We start from the raw sequence: 12,500 nt of genomic DNA, 5'->3' as shown, positions 1-12,500 counted from the left end.
GAAAAAAACTGTAAAATCCACTTTGCAACCTTAAAATAGTGTTCTGCGGCTGAGACGTGCTGCATGCAGGAATCTAAAGCACCTGAAAGATGTGAGTATACATGCATCACATCAATAACACTGAGACGTGACTCCAGAGACTCAGATCAAGCTTTATCACGCTCTGATGTGGACAATAACCACATCCGCTATTGTTTCACCCTTATTTAGTCTCATCAGGGACAAGCTCTCCGTCTAATCTGCTGAAACCCAAACAGCCAAATATGGACACAGATCTCTTGATTTGTTGTGACTGCCAATTATAAAGTCTCCAGGACTCGCGATACACTTCATGAGCACGAGTTCTGTTTATTATATAGAAGCCTGAAAAACGTGATCTGAAACGTTCATGTGTTCACCTTTTTAAGTGTTCACTTTGTTTATTTGAAATATCTTCAACATTGATTCCGTTGACTCTTGATTCATGCTCCTCTACTGTGAACGAGTCATCGGTGTTAAAGAATAAAAGATGCGTTCAGTCTTTCTTCTGGATAAAATCTCTGCAGTATATCAGCCGAATGAATCCCAATACTTGTTTCTTACTCGTTTTGGGTGTTGATTCCAATTAATCATGAGCATGTCACACTTTCTCACTAAATATGATACATTCAGTAGCATTTCTGCTTTTGACAAGCATTTGTGTGTTGAAGAAGTCTGGTATTCTCCCTTAAACAACAGAAAGACCCCACAAACATGATTCCTGTCTGAATCTGAGCCAGATCACATCGGTTCGTTCAATTCTCAAACCATTTTCACAAACACGAATGACTGAAGATTATCTTATGCCTAATTCTGATTTCCACTTTTTCTACTCCTCTGCAGATTACAAGTTAAATTACACACATTGTATATTTATTTTTGTCAAGCTTTTGCCATTTGACTGTTATTTAAAGTTATACATGTAAAATGTTCATTATTATTTTGTGAGAAAAAAAAAACTGTGATGGAACATTGTTATAAATGTTTTTGAACTCAGCATCATCAAATAAGGTCATATTTGTATTATTTTTTGCAAACAAGTTATTTTGTTTTTAAGTTTCGAGGCTGTGTAGTTAACGGTGAAATATTGATGGTGAATTTTAATTTAATAAGGATTACAGCAATAAAAGGTCTGACTACATTCTGATAAAGTGTGGAATTGAAGATCTTAGTGCTGTAGTATTTTCTTTAGAACTGCTTTGAAACAATATACTTTGTGTAAAGCACTTTGTAGATAAATCAAACCGTCACATCACCCAAGTCTAATTTGTGCTGATATGTTGAGGACTCTGTAGTTTGGTTTTGTCTCTGTTGACGAGGCTGTTTCTCAGAAACACTGTGAGTGTTGTGATAAGTGCTGAGAAACGCTGTGGAGAACACTGCTCTGATTCTGGAATGGGCTGTTTTTGTTGCATTGCTCATTTGCAGTGCAGATGTGTTTTTGCTGTTTTGTCACTGTCTGTGCAATGCTTCTCTACGTCTTAAAAACATTTAAGAGCTCCAGACGTCTGAATGTGATCTTCACGCTCTTTATTGCACAGTGATTGCACGGTGACGTGATTGACGTTTGATTGCTGTGCTGATTAGTGAAAGGAGCTCATCAGTATTCATCTTCCACATCAGATACACACACGATTAGTCCAAACCCTAAAACCCATCAGATCATCAAACGACCCGCGAGCGAGACGACGCACTCCTTTAAGAGCTCCACAGAGAGCAGTCCATGAAGCACTGAACACGAAAACACTCGCTTAACGACTGTCTTGATGAATTACATGCACTTATTAATATCCAAATGACAGCAGAGCGCCATGCAGCATCTCACAAACATCTGCGTTAATGTTTCTAAACATCATGAGAAATCACAATGAGATCTCTTTAGTATTTCATTTGTTTCTCAAGGACAGTGAGATTAAAAACACCCTCCTTCAGGACAGAGATCTCAATATGAACTCAAACATTTCTCATCATCTTTTAGTCATCAAATATTTTAATATAGGCTATTTTAGTATATTTTAATTTTAATATTTAATATTGTATGTTAAAGTAGTTTTTATTTTCATTTCAATTTTAGTTAGGTCTAGTTATTTTGCTCTGTTTTCTTCAACTTTATTGATTTTTTTTTTCAGTTTTATTTATTTTTGTACATCAAGTTACACTAGAAGAAGATGAGAAATGATGCCATGCTAAAAGCTGAAAAAGGTTTTTTAATGAATGTTTTGTCTCTTTTAGTTCTTTCTTTAATTTTAAGTAACAACTGGTTTCTGGTTTTAGATTGAGTTCATTTTAGACTTGCTGCAGGACTACTGTTGATTTATTCAGGTCAGTTTTATTTCTCAGAATTTCTTAATAAAGAAACACCTGAGCAATAACATCTGCTGTGGGATCATGAACATATTCCAGTGATGACTGATAATCAGTCGTTATGAGGCTGAAGGCAGGTGGAGAAGGAACGGATGAATTATCAGCTAACAAGCGTCTCGCCTGCGGCTCTGAGTGAGGCGTGCAGACGATGTCAGACTCATTTTCATTATGTTTTCATTTGAACAACCATCTTCCTTTATTTTACAGATTACAGGGTCACAGAGCTACATGATCAGAGGACAAAACACCAGAAAAGCTATAAAAACTTTAATGTTGATAATATTCTATATCTACTATATATATATATACATACACACACACACACACACACACTCTCTCTCTCTCTCACACACACACACACACACACTCTCTCTCTCTCACATACACTCACTGTTAATATTTTGAATTAGTTTTGAATTGTTTTTATATTTTCTGCTTTACTTTTAAAGTTTTAGTATTTTTTTAATAGAAATGAGAAATAGATGTTGCCTTGTCAACTACCTGAAATAAAACATGCTTTAAATAATCTATTTTATTTAGTTAACATTTGTTTTCATTTAGGTACCTTTTTTTAACGTTTGTAAAATTAGTTAATAAAGAAACTCCTGATTCTTTGTCATTTCTAAGTAAAAAATGTTTCTACACCAGTTTAGATCTTTGAAAATTCTGTTTGTTTTCCAGTGATAAATCTGTCATGACGTGGATGATGAACTGATGAATTGCTTCGTTAATGTTAGTGTAAATGTGCAGCGTAAACAGAAAACTGATGCTCTACTTACAGAAACTGAGAAGATCAGAGTCTTTAATGTGCAGCAGATCCGTCTGCTTTCATTTCCCTCTGCAGATCTCCAGCACACCTCTGAGATCTTCTCAACACTGAAGCTCTCACAGACATCATCATATAACTGGAGATCCCACGTATTGTTATTATGAATGTATACACTCGTGTGCCGGCGTTCGTTCCCTGATAGATGAGAGCATAATGAGTGAATGAAGATCATATGAAATATGAGCTAAACCTGATCAGAGAGCATCTGAAGAGTGTTTCTGATGTGAGAAACTCCTTGTGCATCCCTCAGAGTCTCGTACACTAGCGAGGGATCAGTGAGGCCTGTTCTCTCCAAATGAACTGATGAGAAAAAACAGGTGTTTACAGACTGAAGCTGTTTCTCATGACAGAGAGTCTGACATCAAGTGCTTGATCACACACACACACACACACACAATCTCACACACTCTGTCTCTAACACACACACACACTCTCTCTCTGTCTCTAACACACACACACACACACACACACTCTCTCTCTCTCTAAAACACACAATCTCTCTCTCTCTCTCTAACACACACACACACAATCTCACAAACACACTCTCTCTCTAACACACAAACACAATCTCACACACTCTCTCTCTCTCTAACACACACACACAATCTCACAAACACACTCTCTCTCTAACACACACACACACAATCTCACACACTCTCTCTAACACACACACACACACACACATAGAAAAAACACTTCTGTGAGATACGTCTGACATGGATCAGAAATTGATGATATACGGTTCTTTACTGAAGCTCAACAAATGAACACTGAATCACTTGACTCGCTCAAATGATTCATTCTAAGTGTCTTATTTGTAGTTGATTAGAGATTCATTAATAAATTTAGTTCCAGCATGTAACTAACCCATGACTGATGTCTGCTAATAATCAATGATCCACATTTACAGTTGATGAATCACTAAAGGTTTTTCTTCAACAGCTCAGATGTTTCACGGAAGTCTCGACTTTTTCTCGGATGTTTCTCTCTGGAGAAATCAAACAGCTGGAGTGAGGCAGCAGTTCTCCAGAGCTCTGAATGAATGCAGAGATCACCTGATGGAAACACTTACTGGGTTTTTTTTTTTGTCAATTGCTGTCTATTTAATACATTGTTTAGCAGAAACAACTGCAAAAAAAAAAAAAAAAAAAAAAAAAAAAAATTTCTGAAATAAATAGAATCGTTCACAGAGCAGTTTAATGCTGACAGTGCTGGTTTGTGTCCCTGGATTCCAGACACTTGTGAAAATACGTAATAATGACAGTAATATATAAACCTTAGAAACAATCCTCTGTACAGCATCAGTGAGATCCGGTTCCTGAACGGCGCTGGAGAGAATCACACACAGATGAACTAATCTTGACATCAGCACAAACTCCTGAAGACACACTCATGCTGCTGAGATATATGCTAAGATACTAAATCATTACTAGATTTAAATCTGTTCATGTTGAGATGCTTGTCAGAGGTTCTTCACAGATTACGATCGTATCATATTGCACTGATAGCAAACGGTTCACCCGCTCGACCTGACTAACCCGTGACATTCTGTCTAATCAGCTCTGCAGTCGTTACTGCTGTCAGAATAATTAAGTGCTAATTACTTTGACTTCGATCTGCATTTGATGGCAGTGACTTCTGAACCCACTTATGAGGCGCTTAGTTAAAACCAATCCTAACACTGCAACTAACCAACACAACTGACCTATGACACACCACAGACAGACAGACAGACAGGTGGAGACAGACCGGTGGACAGACAGAGAGCGAGACATATGGAGACAGACAGACAGACAGAGACATATGGAGACAGACAGGTGGACAGACGGACAGAGAGACACATGGAGACAGACAGACAGAGACTGATGGAGACAGACAGAAAAAAAAAAACAGGTGGACAGACAGACAGACAGATGGAGACAGACAGACAGATAGAGACTGATGGAGACAAACAGAGACAGGTGGACAGACAGACAGACAGAGACAGATGGAGATAGACAGACATGTGGACAGACAGACAGATATTGATGGAGACAGACAAGTGGACAGACAGACAGACAGACAGACAGGTAGATGGACAGACAGATAGAGACTGATGGAGACAGAAAAACAGGTGGACAGACAGACAGAAAAACAGATGGAGACAGACAGATGGAGACAGACAGGTGGACAGACAGACAGAGGCAGATGGAGACAGACAGACAGATAGAGACAGACAGGTGGACAGACAGAAAGACAGACAGAGGCAGACAGTCAGACAGACAGACAGGTGGACAGACAGAGACAGACAGACAGACAGACAGACAGGTGGACAGACAGAAAGACAGACAGACAGACAGACAGAGGCAGATGGAGACAGACAGACAGATAGAGACTGGAGACAGACAGAAAGATAGAGACAGACAGGTGGACAGACAGAGACAGACAGACAGACAGACAGGTGGACAGACAGAGACAGACAGACAGACAGACAGGTGGACAGACAGAGACAGACAGACAGACAGACAGGTGGACAGACAGAGACTGATCGAGACAGACAGGTGGACAGACAGACAGACAGAGACTGATCGAGACAGACAGGTGGAAAGACAGACAGAGGCAGATGGAGACAGACAGGTGGACAGACAGAGACAGACAGACAGACAGACAGACAGGTGGACAGGCACAGACAGACAGACAGACAGACAGACAGGTGGACAGACAGAGACTGATCGAGACAGACAGGTGGACAGACAGAGACAGACAGAGACTGATCGAGACAGACAGGTGGACAGACAGACAGAGGCAGATGGAGACAGACAGGTGGACAGACAGAGACAGACAGACAGACAGACAGGTGGACAGACAGAGACAGACAGACAGACAGACAGACAGACAGGTGGACAGACAGAGACTGATCGAGACAGACAGGTGGACAGACAGACAGACAGACAGACAGGTGGACAGACAGAGACAGACAGACAGGTGGACAGACAGGTGGACAGACAGAGACTGATCGAGACAGACAGGTGGACAGACAGAGACAGACAGAGACTGATCGAGACAGACAGGTGGACAGACAGACAGAGGCAGATGGAGACAGACAGGTGGACAGACAGAGACAGACAGACAGACAGACAGACAGGTGGACAGACAGAGACTGATCGAGACAGACAGGTGGAAAGACAGACAGAGGCAGATGGAGACAGACAGGTGGACAGACAGAGACAGCTGGAGTGAGATAAGGATGTTCTCTGTTGTCGGATCAGTTCCTCATGAAAGCTGCTGATGGCTGACGAGAGCAGAAACATTCAAACGGGTTTAAACCTGCAGAAAGACACGCTGGACACTTGCTCAAAGGGACTTTCATTCTTTAATCAAGTGCACAATTAAACCCATCATGTGCTTCAGAGCTTCACCTGAGAGAAATCCAGCAGATTCACAGACGGCAGGAGGACAGGTGAACCGCTTAAATATGATCCAGCACTGATGTCATAAAGTGAATGAAGGCTAATGAAGGTCCAGAGCTGCAAAGGTTCAAAGGTCAGCCGTGTGCTGTTCCTGCCCTAAATGAAGCATCAGGATCAGGCATGATATAAACCAATCCATTCCTGAGCTCCAATCTTCACATCTGAATTCAGCTTCCGCTTCCATACGAATCTGCAGAACAGATATGAATCATTGCAGAATAGTCTAAGAAAAGTCCGGACACTCTCTCTGCTGCATTCATGTTCATTTCACACTCTGAGTGACACATGAGGACTTTCTGCAGTTAGCTGGAGGACAGGACAATGAATAGTTTCTACATCTTGAATATAAAGCGATTTCTCACGCTGTCAGCCACGTCTGGACTTTACATTCAGATAAAACACCTCCATCATGTTTCTTTGAAGCACCGCAGTGCAGGTGAGAATCTCTCAATATTTAGCTACAGTCGCTCTGAACATGAACGTGTGATTCACAGCCACAGTCTTCACAGGACATTCAAAACTAATCCAGCGGGAGCTTCCTTCCCCGGGACATCCAGCGAGCTCAGAAACGGCTTCACCGAAAGTCTCTCTTCAGAATCAGATGGGCTCTTTGTTTGGACTCACTCCCAGTTCAGAAGATAAACAGAGTTTTTCACATTTATTCACAGTCGCTCGAGACAATGATGCCTGTTTTGAAAGTCAACATTTTAAAGGGCTCATATCATGGAAAACAGGACTTCTCCTGTGCTTTTGAAATACTCTGAGCACCTCAATCATGTGGAAGTCTCTTCAAAGCTCAGAGTGCTGTAGATTTCACAGCCAGCAGCTGAACTGAGTGATAACCTGAGTAATAAAAGAACGATTTACATGCAGCCTTAACCCTCATAATGCATTCAGTCTGTTTAGACCCAGAAGAGACACAGATAAGAAGAGCATAGATGTTAGTAAGGGAACAAAACTTTGCAAAGGTGTTAAGACTCTCAAAATGCACATCTTTTATTTATTTTTAGATAAACTTATCTATGACGTTTTATTAGTGCCAAAAACTTTTCCCCATATCTCACACACTTTTGGGACTGAATTTTGTTGAACATGAATATGTGCACCTATTGATGAAACATTGCAGCATGAACAACTGATCAGTTTTATTTATTAGAAATACATATGTAGGTTTCATAAGTTTAAACTGTTTTTTAATAATCATGAGCTATTAATTGAAAGTACTTGAATTAAATTACATTCATTCCAATTGGGTTAATACTGCTTTAATTCTCAGATTATATATAGAAAGAGAGAGCGAGAGAGTTATATACTTATATTTCATAATTAGAATGTAACAATTGTGCTTTTATTGTTGGCGTGGTTCATTTTTAACATGACACCTCAAATTATTTCTCCATTTTTAATTAATATAAAGAGGTAAATGCAGTAAAAGCCCAAGTAATAACTTTTCATTAATGAGAAGTTGCTGATCAGATACAATATGGTTGCAAAATATTAAGTTATGACTGTTTTATAGAATAACAATCCTATGTGTCCAAACAGACCCAGAATGTGAAAACAGTTCGGTCTGAATGCATTATGAAGGTTAAATCTGCTCCCGCATCACAGATGAGGCCAAGACACTTGAATTCATCTGACAAACATGGTAGAGCTTTTTACCTTCATGTTTTGGCCAAAGATGAATCTTCACCGCACACTTTCACCAACCCAATGAGCAAATTATAAAGTCTGTGAAATAACCCATTATATAGCTTCAGATTCAGCTGCGTCTGCAGGAGCGGATCATCTGAAGAATGATGTTTCTGTCACCGTAAGCACATCCTCACCTACAAGCATCAATAAATAATCACTTTATTTGTCAAACTCATGCAAGTCTTTGAGTTCCCTTTACAGATCACACACAGTTATATGTGCACAACTCTACACGGCACACTGAAGTCTGACAGGTGTTTTTCCATGAGGTTTTTTTTGTTATCAAAATTTTTACATGAGTAAAATTTCTCTCACATAGTTTTTTAGCCCATTTGTTGTTATTGCAATGATTCACATTGTTTTGTATAGAACAAATAAGAAAAGCTTCTGGTCTTCATCATGGCTATAAAAGAAAGTGCAGTGGTCTCCCGAAGGATGGGAACTGTCTCAATCCTGCAGTTCTTTTGTGAGTCTGTGCATGATGTTTTTCTGCAGTTATTAAACGAGAGTTGAGCTCCTGCAGGGAAACGCTGATGTTCGGCCCTCCGTCGCTGTAGGGCGTAGGGTGCAGGGTGTACGGCGTGGAGTGTGGGGTGTAGGGCGTGGGGCGTAGGGTGTAAGGTGTGGGGCATAGGGTGTAAGGTGTAAGGGGTGGGGTCTAGGGTGTAAGGTGTAGGGCGTAAGGTGTAGGGTGTAAGGTGTAGGGTGTAGGGCGTAAGGTGTAGGGCGTAAAGTGTAGGGTGTAAGGTGTAGGGGTGTAGGGTGTGCAGGGCGTAGGGCAAAGGGCGTGGGGCATAGGGTGTAAGGTGTGGGGCATAGGGCGTAGGGGTGTAAGGTGTGTAGGGTGTGTAGGGCGTAGGGCAAAGTGTGTGGGGCATAGGGTGTAAGGTGTGGGGCATAGGGCGTAGGGTGTAAGGTGTAGGGTGTGTAGGGCGTAGGGCAAAGGGTGTGGGGCATAGGGTGTAAGTTGTAGGGTGTAAGGTGTGGGGTGTAGGGTGTAAGGTGTAGGGTGTAAGGCGTAAGGTGTAGGGCGTAAGGTGTAGGTTGTAGGGTGTGGGGTGTAGGGCGTAAAGTGTAGGGTGTAGGGTGTGCAGGGCGTAGGGCAAAGGGTGTGGGGCATAGGGTGTAAGGTGTGGGGCATAGGGCGTAGGGTGTAAGGTGTAGGGTGTGTAGGGCGTAGGGCAAAGGGTGTGGGGCATAGGGTGTAAGGTGTGGGGCATAGGGCGTAGGGTGTAAGGTGTAGGGTGTGTAGGACGTAGGGCAAAGGGTGTGGGGCATAGGGTGTAAGGTGTAGGGTAAGGTGTGGGGTGTAGGGCGTAAGGTGTAGGGCGTGGGGTGTAGGGTGTAAGGTGTAAGGTGTAGGGCGTGGGGTGTAGGGTGTAAGGTGTAAGTTGTGGGGCGTAGGGTGTAGTAGACTCCCTGAATGGGTATTGCTTCTGCATCAAACTAAATCTAGTGTGAATGCGTTTTTCTCCAGTATGATGTTTTCTTGGCGAACGACGGAGGAAAGTCGGTGATGTTCTGCAACAGGACAGAGACAGCTTTAAATGTTCTTTAACCTATAAAACTGCACGTGATAGAGATCAGCTTGAGTCTTTACGTTTCAAATGTTTTCCTTAAACTTGCATAATAAACATGCAATGAAAGATTTTTTGGACTATATAAAGCGTAACTCTGCTGTTGAATGGGTGCATTACCAAAAGAACGGAAAACAAAGCAAGGAACGGATCAGCAGAGGAGAATCTTCGAGTCCTGAGGGGTTCCAGCACTCGCTCCGGCTCATCTTCATCTTGCATAAGGCACCGGATCCCCGTCTAAAGAAGCGTTCAGCGTTCTCTCCTGACATCCTGCTCCTCTCCTCCTAATCTGTCTGTGAGTTCATTGATGAAATGAAGAAGCGTCGGATGGAAGGAAAGTGTGGCTTCACATGTTCACTGTCGAAAGCGTTCCAGCTGATAGAATTGCCTCGTTAGAGCCATCCACATGTGTGTGTGTGTGTGTGTGTGTGTGTGTGTGTTTTAATTGAGCTGGTCCTCATATTGTTTCCGGAAACAGTCGCCAGCGGGGAAGAATTCCCAACATCGTTCCTGGTACATTTTCCAAATGTATGACTCCTGAAAGACAAACAAGCATGTGTTGAACAGTACATCATGAACATTTCATGAGAACTAACGAGAGAGCATGATGGGAAATACCTGGCCTGTGTGCTCTGTTTCATCCTTGTTGATGAGATACATGAAGAAAAATCTGCAAAGACACACACACACACACACACCTTACACAAGCTGCTGTATGTGTAGTTGATAGTTTCACTGTATACATTGGTCAGTGCTGCTGGTGCATGTGAGTTATGTAATCAGATTTCTTTTTTCAAGTAACTAGTAAAGTAATGCATTACTTTTTCATTTACAAGAAAATGTGAGTTATTTTTTTTAAAGAAGTTACTTTGTTTCCATGTATTGACTGACAGCTCTGGTGTTGCCATGGTGACAGATATCAGGAGTAAGTGCAGAGCGTTGTGTTTGCTGTCAGTTCTAGACTAAATATGAACATGTATTTATTCCTCTCACCTGCACAAAAACACATTCAGTGTTCCTCAAAATAAATAAAAACAACAACAACAAAATAGAGGAGACTACAACAAACCTGCTGCATTGATGAGAGGGTATGGATAGCACAGCTTCGGTTTAAAAATATTTGTAATCAGTCATAATTTATGGGGAAAAATAGAGCTGAGCTTTTTTTATATATAAAAAATAGAATAAGCAAGCCCAGCCCAGATTTAATAAATATGCAGAAGTAACACAAAAACAGCACAATGCATAACTTTGCATAAAAGTAACTAAGTAACATAATTAGTTACTTTTTTAGGGAGTAATGCAATGTTGTAATGGATTACTTTTAAAAGTAGCCTTCCCTGACACTAGCAGTGGCCAATCACTGTCTGCTGTTTATCTGAATTTTAAGACAAATCTGATTATTTTCCCTCTTAACTTTGTGAACAGTACATTCTTCATGTGACCAGACTTCATGACCTTTCAACTGTTAGATGATCAAGCGTATATTCTGTGAGGAAACTGCGGGAAGCCTTTACGCTTCTCTGTTGTAGACAACAGATTAATAAGTGATTCTCATTATGATTTTGTGAAGATGGCTTTCAGTTGCATGTCATAAGCATCTCCTGCAGTTCACTGATGATGTGGTTCATTTCTGTCAGCACTGATCTAACACTCTGATTTAAATCATGTATTGTTGTTTACTTCTGTTTACTTGCCAAAGGACGCCGTATTGATCGTGTATCTCATTAATGTGTTTGTCTTTGACTCTCCGCAGGTAATGACTCGAGGACAGCATCATTAAAGCTGTGTGTGAATGCAGGACTCACAGATAGTTGGCCAGGTTGTGTTCCTGCAGCGTGTGTGTCTCGAAGCCGTGAGGAACCGTTTCCAATCCCACAGATGAAGCACTTCGTCTGCCGGAGGAAAAACACACGTGTTTAATCAAACACACACACACACACACACACGGCAGACTTCACACAAGAGGTGTGTGTGTGTCTCACCTCCATGTCCTCCTTCACCTGCTCTTGCTGGTCTCTCAGCTCACCGAACGCATCGATGATCAGACCTGACACACACACACACGCGCACACACACACACACACACACACACACACACACACACACACACACACACACACACGTGAGATACACTCAAACACACACACACACACACACACACACACACACACACACACACACACACACACATACACACCCTGAATGATGGCCAGGAGGATGACGATGACGAAGAAGAAGAAGGTGATGTCAAAGATGATGCGGTAGATCTCGTACTCGTCACCGGCCGGATCTTCGATCTGATCACCGATGCCGCCTCCGGCACGAACGCCAACATACATGTGGAACATATAGCACTGCACACACACACACACACAATAATATTACAGTTAATACAATGTGTACAACTAATGTACAAAACCAAACTGATCCAACAGACACTCGTCACATTCATTTCTACAGCACTTCATACAATACAGATCAGCTTAAAATAAAAAAATAAAAGTGTACGTGTTGCAAAATTCATCATCAGTCGATGAAAATCAAGAAAAAAACCACACAGAGATT

General features: G+C 41.5%; 1 protein-coding gene and 1 pseudogene across 1 annotated transcript; both read right to left on the bottom strand.

Annotated features, from left to right (window-relative positions):
* Positions 1–8,853: 8,853 nt before the first annotated feature.
* On the bottom strand, positions 8,854–9,633 carry LOC122139104 (extensin-like). Its single transcript, XM_042734864.1, has one exon. It carries the CDS (start codon positions 9,631–9,633, stop codon positions 8,854–8,856), a length of 780 nt encoding a protein of 259 aa, XP_042590798.1.
* Positions 9,634–9,681: 48 nt separating this feature from the next.
* LOC109068332 overlaps positions 9,682–12,500 on the bottom strand; it is an 8,273-nt pseudogene continuing 5,454 nt past the window's right edge.

Source organism: Cyprinus carpio, chromosome B12, assembly GCF_018340385.1.
Source record: "Cyprinus carpio isolate SPL01 chromosome B12, ASM1834038v1, whole genome shotgun sequence".
Classification (NCBI taxonomy): Eukaryota; Metazoa; Chordata; class Actinopteri; order Cypriniformes; family Cyprinidae; genus Cyprinus; species Cyprinus carpio.
Note: the sequence above shows the minus strand (reverse complement) of the source record. Positions and strands in the feature narration are given on the sequence as shown.

Bases quoted from the DNA above. Each gene is read 5' to 3' on its own strand.
- LOC122139104 (XM_042734864.1), bottom strand. From the start codon at position 9,633: ATGCCCCACACCCTTTGCCCTACGTCCTACACACCCTACACCTTACAC.